The 14720-nt window shown below is 39.3% G+C and overlaps 1 protein-coding gene across 21 annotated transcripts in view; it reads left to right on the top strand.

The window, feature by feature from the left end:
* The window catches only part of phldb1b (pleckstrin homology-like domain, family B, member 1b), a 154105-nt gene that overhangs the window by 32087 nt on the left and 107298 nt on the right, over positions 1 to 14720 (top strand). For 20 of the 21 annotated variants that reach the window (XM_037974122.1, XM_037974120.1, XM_037974130.1 and 17 more), the window contains 2 exons: positions 3491 to 3614; positions 5178 to 5348. In XM_037974122.1, coding sequence (XP_037830050.1) covers positions 3491 to 3614; positions 5178 to 5348 — 295 coding nt within the window. Of the gene's footprint in view, positions 1 to 3490; positions 3615 to 5177; positions 5349 to 10573; positions 11031 to 14720 lie in introns of those variants that run through there. The other variant, XM_037974141.1, reaches the window with a different exon arrangement.

Here is a 14720-nt window from a genome sequence, read left to right as displayed (position 1 = left end):
GCTAACAATAATGCAGCTAATAAAATGCTAGCTCAAGGAACATAACTCTCTGCTTACTCAAAAACGTAAAAGTAAACATTCATAAAAACATGTGTTTTGGAAAGTTGAGGACAGCACATTCTTATTAACATAACATGTATAGTTTAATTGCTGTCTTGATTCCTTATTTTTCCAAAGTTTATTAGTCCTAGTTAGCATGTCCCATTGAGTCTGATGGACTCATAAACTGGCCTTTTTTCTGATGCATAATTCTAAATATATATGTGTTTTTAGTTATTTTAACATCCCCAGAATGTAAGAGAATGTATAAATTAGTAGATAATAAGACCTAATGACACCTATAATTGAATAATACCGGAATATGCCATTTGAATGAGACCACATCGGGAATACATCTGTCCACTGTCAAAAGTAATACGACAAAAAGTGATGGAGAGATTTTAATGGGTCACAGTTAAACAAAGTTGGACTCCGAAACAAGTTTTGAAGTCACAGGCATTTTACATAGAGGACATTTTGTCTCAAAGTGTAAAAAGAAGTGTGTAAGAAGTGTAACAACAACCAGAACAAAAAGAAATGTTAAAGCTACTGCTGTCAGTGGCTCATTATGGTCGCCATGGTAACCACACACCTGTGTCTGTCACTCCTTGACAGCAAAGTTAATGAGAAGCAGCCAGAAACACAAACTGGAAAGTAAGCCTCTAATAAAGAGAAACTGTGCAAAAAACTACAAATCAGATAATAAAAATTCTTTAGAGCAGAAAACTCTGATGGTCACACATGGATTTTTATGTTTCTACAACATTTTATGTAGGAGATAAGACAAGTTAAAAAGACCTTTCACTTCCTGTTTTTAGGAGACTATTTAGACTATTTTAAGCTAAAATCCCAGAATCTGTTGAAGCTTGGCTTTGTACCCTCTGATATTTAGGGAGATTGGATAGAAAACCAAAAGTTCTACAGCAAAGAAAAATAAAAAAGGCCTACATTTTCATGTATAAATTGTGAATGTACCAAAAGAAATGTGGGAGTAAGATAAGTTTATTTGCAAAAGATTTGGAAATTTTAGACAGCTCAAAGTTTAGTGTGTAACAGCATCAGTCAGTTGGACCAGTCAGTGGAAAAATCATAAAACCTAAACTGCGATTGCATAAAAGATCTCAAAAAGTCACTTCAGACACGTAATGTCCAAGATTTTGTGGCCCATTTTGAATTATATTTCTGCAAAACAGTATGTCTCATCTTTATAGCACTGATCTTCATTTGTTTTTCCACACAGTTTTTTTTTTCAAATTTTGTCTATGCAGTGCAACATATTGCTACCAAACGTCATAGCACATCATTTGCATGTTTTATTTCCAAGCTGCACAATGAGATATAGAACAAAAGATTTAATCAGGATAGTAATATGGGTTATTCAGTGCCTATGCATTAGCACCATAAATTAATGATTGCTGAATGTCACCAAGCTGCATCTGTTTCAGTATCCTGTTACTGCACGCTGAGCCTAGAGTTCTTTACTGAACAGAAGAACTTATTTATTCAATGGTGTCAAACCCTGGGAGCCATTACAAAAAGCTGTTGTGGTGAGAAGAATTTAACAAAAACAAAATCACTAAAAAGTACAATTAGGTTTGTATCGAGGCTGTGCCAAAAAGTGCTCATCTGAAGATAACTTGCTTAGTAGCCTCCAGCAGCTTCATGTCTCGTAATTGCAAGCGCTGTTACTATGGCGACATTCCTCCTCCCCCTCTTGATGAGCCAAGAGCACATGGGGGGCTTCAGGCAGAACTTGGAGGCGGAAGACAACACACACACACACTTTCCTGGGTGTGTAAGGAGTGTTTACCAGGCAGAAAAGCCAGCACTTTAAAATGGCTTCAATAATGAGGACTCCTTTCTTTTATCCAGAGAAGATAGAAGAAAACATTGTCTGGGTTTGAGGCATGGAGGTCTATCCTTAAAACTCTGTAGCTGACAGAAATTTAAGCTGTCTCCACCTCTGTAATGGTATTTATTGCCATTTTATTTGCTTGGTTTATTACCTTTAGCAGAGAAAACATGATTTCCTATTAGTACCAATTCCAAAACACATTATTTATCATTTAGACATACCAACTAAACAAGTAGAAGCAGATCATTCACTCTTGTCAGATCCAGATGTATAAGGGAGGCAGTTCACTATGTACATTATACTGTTGTACTGTTGTGGTGAAGAAGGAGCTGAGCCAAAATACAAAGTTCTTGATTTACTCTATGTTCCAACCTTTACCTATGGTCATAAGGTGTGGATCATGACTGACAAAATGAGATACCAGATACAAGTGGCTGAAATAAGCTTCCTTTGTAGGGTGGCTTGGCTCAGCCTTAGACATAGAGTGACAAGCTCCATCATCTTGGGGGAGCTTGGAGTAGAGCTGCTACACCTCCACATCAAAAGGAGCCAGCTGAGGTGGTTTAGGGATTTGGTTAGGATTTCCAAGCACACCTGGAGGGATTATATTACTGTGGAGTGTTGCATTGTTGCTGGGGAGAAGGATGTCTGGGTTTCTCTCCTAAACCTGTTGCCTCCGAAATCTGACCACATGTACATGACAGAAAATGGATGGATGGGTGTTGCCCAGCACATTTGATCAAATGAGGAAGTCTCCAGTATGCTGTAATGGCTAAGCAGCCAACCGTAACAAATTAACACCAACCAAACGTCTGAACTCTAAATGTCTTTTATAATAGCAGTCACATCTGATAACAAACCCTGAAGGTCACAGTAAACTTTTTTTTAACAATGATTGAGTCATGCTGTATAAGTTAATGTTGATAGGGTAAGACGTACACTGGCTTCAGAGTATAAAATACTGACGTGCTCTAAAGTGTGATGTTTTGCCATGCCAGCTTTAGGAGTTAGCTGGATGAACTCAGCCAAGTGTTATGATTTTAAATGTTTGTTTAAATTAGTGACAAATACCCAAAATGCATACACTGCACATTACAGAACTGCTCTCATTCATTATTTTAAAACACTTCCATACCACAGACATGCTGGCATGTTACATCACAACATTTTACAGTAATGTTTTACAGTGAGGTGATGTAAAACCATTGACAGGACCAGAAATGAGGATCAGGAGATGAGTGTGGTCAGGAGCTTTTTCATTGATCAGGAACATCAGTCAATGACAAATGCTATATTTGAGATTGGCTTAAGACATCTCATGACCCTTTTTTGAACTGAATTGTTTTTGAGACAAAAATATTTTAATGTCTTCCTTGTCATTTGCAAAGTGTTGCCCAATACAAATAAGTAATGTTGAATGCAAAAGGAAAATACAAATAACTCTCTTTTTGAGGTAATGGACATACAGCTTGCAAAATTTAATTGACAAAATAAATCTAACTGCCTGACAGCACATTCCACAAACATGATCAAAAAGTATTAGAACTGTGCTATTGTAGTTATTGAGACAGTTTTATGTAATGTGCTTCTCTGCAGAGCACCCCATTGGACCTGATTGAAACTGAAAAGGGGCTGAAGTTCCAAGCAGAGCGCCCCCATCTGGTCAGCCTCGGGAGTGGCCGACTCAGCACTGCCATTACCTTGCTACCCCTGCCTGAAGGTGAGACAACTGCTTCAGCATGAACACAGCACAGTTAACTTCAAAAAATGGTGCAAAAGCTACTGGCAAAGCTCTAAAATACTTTACTGTTTGAAGAGAAAAAGGCTGCTGGAGCACAGCTCATGTTTTATTGAGAACTATTGGGGTTTTCCAGAGAAACAGAGGGTTTCTGAACAGTCAAGCTTAATCCCAAGTGATGAAGGGACTATCACTTTGTTGCTGGCAGAATTTATTTAATCTTTTTTATGTTGTGTTATTCCACTAAGAGGCCTTGTCCACATGGAAATGCTATCTTACCAAAACAGTCTTTATATTTTCTATCATTATAAACACCATTTCTAGAAATGTTTTCATCCACATGGAAACACAGAAATCGATGCAAAAAGCTGCAGTAACTATGCCAGGACTGTATGTGGCGCTATAATGCAGCAAAAAAATAAAATAAAACCAGAATAAAAGATGTGACGCTGCCACTCCAAACTGTAAACAAAACAATAATAAGATGAAGACTGCATATACAAGAGCAAAACTGAATCCTTTTTTGTAGACTGACAATGAAGTGGAATTTCTACTTTGTGTCACATTAAACTATTAATGACTGGGAGTTGTGTCAGTCCAAACAAGTGGACATAATGGACGCTTTCAGGCAAAGTATCCACTGAGAGATGGCTAGAGGGAAGGATTTTTCTCATGGTGTATAAATATCAGGCTAAATTATTTATACACAAGTGTTGGTCTTATAAAGGTCTTATAAAACTATCCTCTTTTCAATATTTTTAAATGTATACTTGATGTATGATTTAGATTTTTTTCTGCAGTGGTTGCTTTAGTAATATTGACAGTTCAATAAAGTGGTAAAAACCTTTTTTGTCTTAGATTATTTGGAGTAATAGTAAAGGGGTTTTGCTCTGCTCTATTCAAGGCAATGCTATTGTTCATCATCATTGTGTGTTCATTGAAGTAATATATAAATGAAGGTTTTGTTGTAGTTAAGAAACTAGCATTTGTGTTGCAAATGCAAGCATGTAATCTGCCATTATGGTTGTTATGTCTGTCTGTCGTAGGTTAGACTAGAGGTGGGACTCTGATATCATTTTTAAAGGTTGTGTTTAGGCTGTCCACATGAAAACACAAGTGTGACATTTCCAGATTTTCTCACTCTCGAATCTGGTTTCCAAAGATACGGTTTTGGGTAGCCTAAAACACTTGTTTCTGTGGGATTAAACATCTTTCTGTAGTCACAAAATCTTGTTCCAGCATGGTCAAGGCTTTGATTAATTGAGAATAATTTATTTTTATTGCGTTTGTCGTCCTAAAATAGGCTAGAACACAGAAAAGTACAAAAAGATTTATATCATGGCTAATCTGCACCGTGTCTCTGTGAACAGCAACATGAAAGTTTCATCATGCATTTCCTGGTTTCACAATCTGTAACCTCCGTGTTGGTTTCAGTCCTGGACCATCAACATTTTTTTCAGCCCAAGACAAACATAGCAACTATATACTATATGTTTAATAACTATGTAACATCTAGTTTAAGACAAGTACGTCTCCTTCCTTCAGGCCGGACCACTCTGGGTCATGGTCCTGTGGACATCAACATCCAGGGTCCTGGGGTGGCTGCCCAGCATTGCTACATAGAGAACAGGTCTGGGGCAATCATGTTGCATCCCTGTGGAAACCTTTGTGCCATTGATGGGATCCAGGTCCAACAACCCACTCGTCTGTCACAAGGTAGGAATCTGCTTTGTCAGCTCTGCCCCATAACACACTCAGTTAACACACATTAGGTTCTATCTGCATTTGCATTGTTGTCAGCAATAACAATAGGATTAGTGTGTTTCCTTTTTACTGAAATTTCCTTTTCTAACAAAAGAATGAAGAACATTGGGAGCTTATGTGTAGAAATAATAAACCATGGTACTGGTTGTTCTCAATGTGGTTGGAAGTTTTGCTAAATCTCTGAAGCACACACTTGCAGATGTTACAACAAAACCAAACACAGTCAACAAAACATGTCAGGGTTTTTTTAACCACATCAAGTTCTGTGTTCAATAACACTTATTTGATATCTAAATACACAACCAACTAAAAGAAAAAACTAAATTAAAAAACCTTCAGTTATTCTTTTACTTTGCTATTACTATAATTCAAGCACTCAGCTGATCAACAACTTTCACAAAGTCATATTCAAATCAGTGCAGTTCAGTTTATTTATACAGTGTAGATATACAGTACAACAAGTCCTCTCACTGATGACAAAAGAAAAAAACAAGTCATGAGTCTGATTCAGATTCAAGTCCATTTCATTACTTCAATGCATTCACATAATGAAATGCCAATTAGAAAAACTACTAGCTACTTATTGAATGAAATCTTCACTTTGCTGCAACCTCCCATCCTAAGCAGCATGTTGGTGACAGTGGAAAGGAAAAACTCCCTTTTAATAGGATGGAACCTCCAATAGAACCAGGCTCAGAATTAGCGGCCATCTGCCTTGACCGACTGGGAGTCGAGAGGACAGGAAAGAGATACAGATAAACACAGTAGCTATTAGTCTGGGTGTTGTTTCTGTGGGAAGAAAGACAGAAAAACACAGGTTTGTCTCAGCAGTAACTATAAACATGAACAGTAGAGCGAGTAAAGACAGCAGCTGAGGGATAAAGTGTGGTCAGTTTGTCCAGTCTAAGCCTACAGCAGCAAAACTAAAGGATAGCTTAGGAAACACCAACCAACCAAGCCTAGTCTTAAAAGCAGAAAGGGTGTCAGCCTCAAGGACAGAAACTGGAAATTTGTTCCACAAGAGAGGAGCCTGAGAACCGAAAGCTCTGCCTCCTGTTCTACTTTTAGATACTCTAGGAACCACAGGTAAACCTGCAGTCTCATATATTGCCATGGCTGATCAAAACCCTGAAGTTAACTGAAAGAGTCCATCATAATTAAACAAGACTCAAAACTTGTATGTAAATCACTTATGGTTTTTAACCAAACCAGATCAGGACTAGGCAGAGATTGCTTGTTATAAAGAGCAAAGAAGGAAAAAGTTTGTTAAATAACAACACATTTCCAGTTTTACTTTGGGGGAGGGAATTGTTTTTCCTTACAGGAAATTCAAAATATTCTGCAAATTGATACAAACTATAACCATATGAAAGATTAAATTATGGACTGCATTTTTGTGGAATAACGGAATGATATTCACAAGACTTCCTCTCACCAGTTCTTGTGTGTTTGATTTGTGCTGCAATCTTTCTGTAGTTGCTAAGGAAGTAAAAGTGTAACTGTTTCACTGTTAGTCATAGAAATTCATAGAAGTTTGCATAAGACTCTTATGTGAAGCACGCAATGTGTCATCACAAGTGAGGGGCAGCACTCCCTCATTTTTGGTCGTCCTCCAATTAGAGGGTTGGGGGTTCAATCCCCAGCCTCTGCAGTGTGCCAAAATGTCCTTGGGCAAGACACTGAACCCCTCTACTGCCCCTGATATGCTAATTGGTGTATGAATAAAAATGTAAAAGTGCTGTATATAGAGTGCAAAATACTTGTGTGAATGGGTGAGTGAAAAATATTGTAAAGCACTTTTCAGAACCTGAAGAGGTTAAAAGGGCATTATATAAGTGAGGATCATTTAGTTACAGTATGTGATCATCCCTCTGTGCTGCTCACTGAAAATTGTAAAATCACTCATGGTGATTTCACTAAAAAATATGTGTCTATAAAATGTTAATGAAGAAATAACCAACCACAAAATGAATTCCTTTTAAAAGCTTACTGTATTCAGTGTTCAGTTTGGCTTTATGTTGTTATGATCTTTGTGAATGAAAATGTGTGCTGTCTATCAGTGGGTGTCTCTGTCTTTTGGTATTTTTGACCTGAACCCTGGCAGAGTAACCTGAGCACCAACACACTGCTATTTATACTCCCCCTCTCCCAAAGACAGAGGCAACCTTAAACCCAGGGAGGGTTTCAAGTAGGAGGAGAATGTGAGGGAAAACCTGAGTTAATGTCAGGGTGTTGGATGCATGCTAATACAGATTTAATTTTACAGCAGGAAATGGATTAGACTTTACTGGTTAGTTGCCACTCCCATGCTTTATATGAGTAATACATTACAAGGCCTTTCAGTGTCTACAAGGCAAGTGAGGATCTGTTGGGAACAGAGGAGGCATCACAGCAAGTTAAGACTAGATATTTATGTGTGTTAAAAGTTATCCAATTCAATAAACTTTGGATTAATCTTTAAATAAATAATCTACAGCTCACTATGGCTTTGACTTGTCAGCATCTTCATTTAAAGAAAATCAAACCCCTATGAGTTGGTGTTGTTGCAAAATGAATGCTTTATGATTGAGAGGAAATGACAGAAGGAAAAGATGCCAATGAAATGGCATGTAAAAACTAAGTCAGTCTCTTCAAAGCATAATGAAAAGAAATAAAAGTGTGTGCTTCATTCACCCTGACAGGATAAGAATGGGAAGATAATGAAAAAAATACTCAAAAGACAAAATAATATGTGGCTAAACTTCACTGTGAAACCATTTAAATGGAAACCTTCAAAAGGTCCAAACTAGTTACTTGGTCTTGCAGCTACTGCTTTAAATATAGTATGGTTGTATGTTTGTTGTAAGTATGTTTATTAAAGCCTGATTTTAAATTAAAGGCCTTCCTTTAAGGAATGCATATGAACTGCTGCCTTTCATCCCAGAGTTTAAACCAAAATCTTATGATGAGAAATGAGTTGTAGCTGTTTTGGTCAAACCTCATAAATAACATGATCTCGTGTGATATTCTGAGATCTTGACAATTGTGTTAGTCAAAGAATGTGTTGTAAATGACTCAGTTACTACAACATCAAAACTTAGCTCAGTGTCTGTTAACTTAGTTATAGCCAATTTTCTATTAGACCCAGTTTTGACTTCAGCTCAATATCTTCCAAACTTGCTGAGTTATAGCCTGTTTTTGTGTTTGCTAAGGTTGCTTAGCTGTAGTAATTATCGTGAATGGGAGTGACGCCAAAAGTTTACAGTTGTGGGTGGACATAGGATTACTTTCTGCGAGTTTAATTGAAATCTGTCCAGTGGTTCATGAGATATTTTGCTAACTCTACAGACAAAAGAAAAAACACACACGTGCACACACACATGTGCACACGCACAAGCACTGAAGTACTGGCACTCCAGAGATCTTATGTTAAGCCTTTTTGTATATGTGTTTTACTTTCTTTTTCAATTTGGAAGACACTGTCAATGCGATTACCAGGCCACACACAGTGGACTTATTTCTACAGAGGCCAATGGACCTCAAGGGACCTCTTACCAGAATGCATTGAGTGCTTTTATGGCTCATAATAAATGTCTGGTAATGTGTAAGCTACAGCCTTTGTTCTTTAATAATCACAATGAGGTACTATAGAGAGGGAGAGCTGTCTGAACCATTTGTAGTCGGCTACACTGTATAAGAAATGCAAATGTACAGATATTTTTTCTGTATTTTTGAAATATAAATAAATACCTAAAATAACATAGATATATTGTTAATTTTTCACATTTTATATAAAATAAAATAAAAAGTCTAGCTAAAATTAAACATAAAATCTCTTTTTTTTGTTCAAACGTCTCCCACACAACCAGACAAGCTCACAGGACTGTTTTTTTTTCTTTGCCAGGCAGTTTTCAACTGAATGAGGAATCTTGTAACAATTTTATTTGAGTCATGAGATATCATTACACCCCTTATATGACCAAAAGAAGGAGGTTCTAGATACCAGCAGTGGAAATGAGCCTCTGCTCCAAAGTGGCCTGGCTCAGCCATAGAGAGGTCAGGAGCTCCATCATCTGGAGGGAGCTTGGAGGGAAGACACTGCTCTTCCACACCGAAAGAAGCCAGCTGATGTGCCTCAAGCAACTTGTCAAGATGCCTTTCACTCCTCCCATTGGAGGTTTACTAGGAGGAGACCCGGAGGCAGACCCAGAACTCACTAGAGGGATCGTACATCCTTTCTGGCCTGTAAACACCTTGGACTCCCCTAGAAGGAGCAGAAGAGTGTCGCTGGGAAGAGGGAGGTCTGAGTTTCCCTCCTGGACCTGGTGCCTCTGCAAAGTGACCACGGATAAGCAGAAGAAAATGAATGGATGGATATTATTTATGTTAGAACTTACATGTAGACAGCTTTACTCTTAAAGGGTGAAATTAGCAAAGTTTGACAGTTCTTTTTTTTTGTTCAAATAAATTACATTACCACATGTAATCACATGTAAAATTAAAGTCAAAAATGTAATTTGAATAATAGAATATTTCTGGATTATAACAACATTGATCTTTATAGTATTATAGTAAATTTGTTACAGTTTTTTTTAAGTTCTGGCACCAAGTTTGCCAGAATATAACCATTTTCTGCTAATGTTTTTTATTCTTGCAACCACTGCCAGACATGAATGGTAATTTACTTTTTATTTTTACAGTGTAAAGGTCAGAGCTATAATCAGTAAATTAGATGATTTACTTTGTTGTTTCAGCTGTAGATTATGAACTGGTGGCATGCCTCTTCCCACTCATTCGTCTTTTCCTCTTCTCATGCCTGTCAATCCTGACTATCTATGGCGTTATTTTTGTGCCGAGCGCGCGCGCAGAGAGAGCCGAGCGCGCACGGAGAGAGCCGAGCGCGAGCAGTTTGTCAGAGTTGAGCGGTCTGTACTCTCAAATCAGTGTCACTGCGCGCTCAACCTGGTGGCACGCGCGCTCAACTTGGTGGCACAAAAATAACGCCATAACTATCTGCTCAGAAGTGGGCGCGACCGCCTTCATGGCTCAATAAACGTGATTGGTCCAAAGAATGCTAGACGCTGCGGGCGGGTTGGACCCACGCAACGTGATTGGCTGGAATCATCGAATCAGGAAGTAGGTGTTCCAAAAGAAGGAGGGCTATCGACCTCAGACTTGTAGCTTACATTTGCTAAAGCCTCCTCTCTGCGGGCTGCGAGGAGACTGAAAGCCAGCTGTTCATACACCCGGCAGCGGGGGAGGTAGCGTCTTCACTTCGCCACCAACGTGGAGGGTAGCGAGGGTGGGGAGACGAAGACAATGGACAGAGATTACAATGGCTATAAACTCAGTACAATGTTGTGAGTGAAGCAGGATACACCGACGCACCGGGTGGATGAACTCTTGTTTTAACGAGAAGAGGGAGCGGACAGCTGCCATTATGAACTTTCAAAAATATCTGCAGAATAAATTAAATTGCGGGATTATAAAATTATCATAACAAAAGCGCCCCCCAAACAAAAGGGCCATAAATAAATGCTGCTGTTGTCCCACAAAAACTCACAGAAAAGGACCAAAACACGTGTTTTCTTTAAAGGAGCAGAGGTGATGAAATCATCGGAGAGAGAGAGAGGAGTTTCATACATTTAATCTAAAGTAAGTGGAGCTTCTTTAATTTTTTAACACATGCTGTTTTGAAGGCTTTCGGTACTTTAAAAACGATCGTATTTTGTTACTTATAAACAGTTTTTTTTCTTTTAAACTAATGTTGGCACCAGTTGCTCATGACTTCGCCAAACTTAGTTTCAAATCGGTGAACTATACAATTCTTCAGCCTTAGTAGCAAACTACACATAATTAAACATCACATTGTATTCTATGCAAGTGAATAGATGACTCTGATTATTTCGGCATACAGTTAGAATATGTTACAGATACAGTATCTACATTTTTTAGATTCTCTTGACAGGTGTTTCATCTACATAAAGAGCATATCCTGTAGAGACTTGCGATCTCTGCTAACATATAAATTAAATTTTATTTACACAGTGAAGTTCTTAAGATTATATATTTAAGCCGATTTTTAAAATTTAATCTTCTGACATGAATAGGCTTTTAGTGTTACTGTTTAATACCCACATTTTTTGTTTTACGCCCCCCAAAAATAATTTCCTTCAGTAGTGAAATGGAGTTTGGTGTGTGACTCAGGATAGTGAAAAGCTGCTGTAATGTTGCAGTTCTGAGTCCTGACTTCCCCCTGTCCTATGAATAGACTACAAACAGATACACGTCTGCCAGATATGCAGATACCCTTCTTCCACTCTGGCATGAGCAGACTGCACTGTCTCTGTCTACTGTTTCACTGCTATTTCTGGTTCTCAGTGTGGTCAAACCAGGTCTGAAAACCGGGAAAGAATAGGACCTTCTTTATCACCTGAGGGGGAAGGCAGTAATGTTTTTGCCCATGTCTGTGTGGATGTTTGCTTGTCTGTCTGTTGTTTTAGCTAAATATCTTATGAACCAGTGGACAGATTTTATTAAAACTCTCAGAAAGTTAATTTCTGGATGAACATCTACAACTGATTAACTTTTGAAGTCAACCCCCCTTCCCCTCCTCTCAGCATCACTGCAGATCAGGTTCGGAGGGAACTGAGGGAAATTCATTGCAGGAAGGAGGCTGGCCCTCACCATGTGTGCCTGATGCTCCTGAGTGCTGGTGAGTTGGGGGAACCTCTCCAGCAGTTACAAATATAGCCTGTGTCTGGGGAAGGTTCTCACACTCTGGAAAACCTCATGCATTGTCCCTGTACCCAAAAAAGCACACCCAGCTGAACAATTTCCAGCCTGTGGCCCTCACCTCCCGGGTGATGAAGGTCCTGGAGAGGTTGGTGCTGCATCTTTTATGACCCCAGGTGCAGCATGCACAGGATCCTCTGCAGTTCACTTACAGCACTTACCTCCTATTCTGGTCCTGGAGGGCCATTATCCTGCATGTTTTAGTTGTTTCCCTGCTCTTCAGCAACTGCTTTTAATACCATCTATCCCATCCTACGTCTAGAAATATTGACCAGCATGACTTGACTCACACTTTGTGGCTTTGATCACCGACTACCTGACCAGTTTTTTCAGGATGGGGGGGCAGTGTTTCCACCACAACCATCAGTAGTATGGGAGCACCTCAGGGGTCTGTGCTTTCCCCCTTCCTGTTCACCATGTACACACAGAGTTCTTCTACAACTCAGAGTTTTGTCACATGCAAAAGACCTGACCACACTGCCATTGTGGCATGTATCGGGCGTGAAGAGAGAGAGAGTACAGGAACCTCGTGAAGGACTTCGTCGGATGGTGTCACAGGAACCAACTGCAGCTCGACACAGGAAAGACCAAAGAGATGGTACTTGGTTTCCGGCGATCCCCTCCCCTCCCCCCCAGCTAGTCTGCATGGAGGGGTTGAAGGCTGAGATAGAGATAGTCAGATTGTACAAGTACTTGGGAATGAAGTTGGACAACAAACTGGACTGGTCACTTAACAACAACCTTCTCTACAGGAAAGGGCCAAGCAGGATGCATTTCCTGAGGAGGCAGGCATCTTTTAACATCAGCATGAAACCTTCAAAGATGTTTTACCACACAGTGGTCGCCAGTGTCCTTTTATATGCTGTGGTCAGTTGGAGTGACAGTACAAGGGCGAGAGACACCAAGCACCACACTAGTATTAATGAGCATGTGGTTTAGGTGGTGGGTGTGCAGCTGGACCCTGTGGAGGCAGTGCTAAAGTGGAGAACTAGATCCAGACTGAAGGCTTTATTGGACAACACCAGTCCCCCTCTCGGCACTGCCTTCACAAAACAGAGGAGTGTATTTAGTGGAAGGCTGCTGTCTCAGAGCTGCTCCATCAGGCTGCACAGCTCCTCAGTTGGAAGGGTTGGGACAGGAGGGAAGAGAATGGTGTTGGCATCTGAGGGAGAGAGGGGCCATGGGTTAAAAGTGCACCTTACCTTACTATTGCTTAGTTTTTTAATCTGTTCTTTAATTTTAAGTTTGTTTTAGATGCAATAACTACTTCTTTTTATATGTGGCGTGATTGTCTTCTATCATATCTTTCTTGGTTCTTACCATAAACAGCTGCAACTACTAAATTTCCTTCAGGATAATAAAGTATTATCTTATCTATTATCTTAAGCGACCTGCACAAACATAAGAATAGTCAATTGGTCAATTTTACAGGTATTGAGTGAAAACTTGGTTTCCCAACACATTAGTTGATCTTGCAATATTACATGAGATTGTGCATAATGCCATTTACAAGGCTTGACCAAAATTGCTACAACTCTGTCCCTTCTCATAATGACACAATCTAAGTGTGAAACTCTGACATGAAAGGTGGTGGGCAAGATGCATTGCTTCAAAGAATGCTAGGCCTTTAATTTTCTAAAGCTCTCTCTGTATTAAGCATTTCAGTTCTGTCTGAGCTGATGAAACATCTGTCCTCTGTGACAAATTGTGCTGACCCCCACTGTAAAGAAAGGATGTGGGGAATCAGGGCTGAGCCCCTCTGGAAACACTCATCGGGCAGCTGTCAGAGCGATGTGGACTCTCAGCAGCCCTGATCACAGGTCAAACATGTGAGGGACCACAGAGGCTGGTAGCAGCTGGTGGCCCTTTGACGGGTCAGTGTGTGAGTTCCTGGGTGATGTTGACACTCAGTGTGTGACCATGCATCCACTGACTGCGCTAAGGTCAAAGTCGTGTCTCAGAATGAGACGGTTAATAAATACTACAAATGTACCATGTGCTGCCGAGTTCCCCACTCTCTTCTCTTTATGTGATGGTTTATGGGTAGTATATTTATCCGTGTCACTAAGGAGGCAGTTTTAAAATAAAAAGCCTAGCATTCTTTGAAAAAATGGATACCATCTGCTGCCTTTCAATCTAGAGTTTTAGACTTTTATCAGCTAACTATTTATCAGCTGTGGCAGCCATTGCAAATTGGATTGATTGTAAATGTTAATCAGTTGAATACAGGTGCTGGTCATAAAATTAGAATATCATGAAAAAGTAGATTGATTTCAGTAATTCTATTTAAAAAGTGAAACTTGTATATTATATTCATAGATTACATACAAACTCATATTTCAAATGTTTATTTCGTTTAATTTTGATGATTACAAATGACAACAAATGAAAATCTTAAATTCATCATATCAGAAAATTAGAATATTACTGAAGACCAATAAAAACAAAGGATTTATAGAAATGTTGGCCAACTGAAAAGTATGAACATGAAAAGTATGAGCATGTACAGCACTCAGTATTTAGTTGGGCCTCCTTTGGCCTGTATTACTG

Source organism: Kryptolebias marmoratus, linkage group LG2 (assembly GCF_001649575.2).
Source record: "Kryptolebias marmoratus isolate JLee-2015 linkage group LG2, ASM164957v2, whole genome shotgun sequence".
NCBI classification, from domain to species: Eukaryota; Metazoa; Chordata; class Actinopteri; order Cyprinodontiformes; family Rivulidae; genus Kryptolebias; species Kryptolebias marmoratus.
Note: the sequence above shows the minus strand (reverse complement) of the source record. Positions and strands in the feature narration are given on the sequence as shown.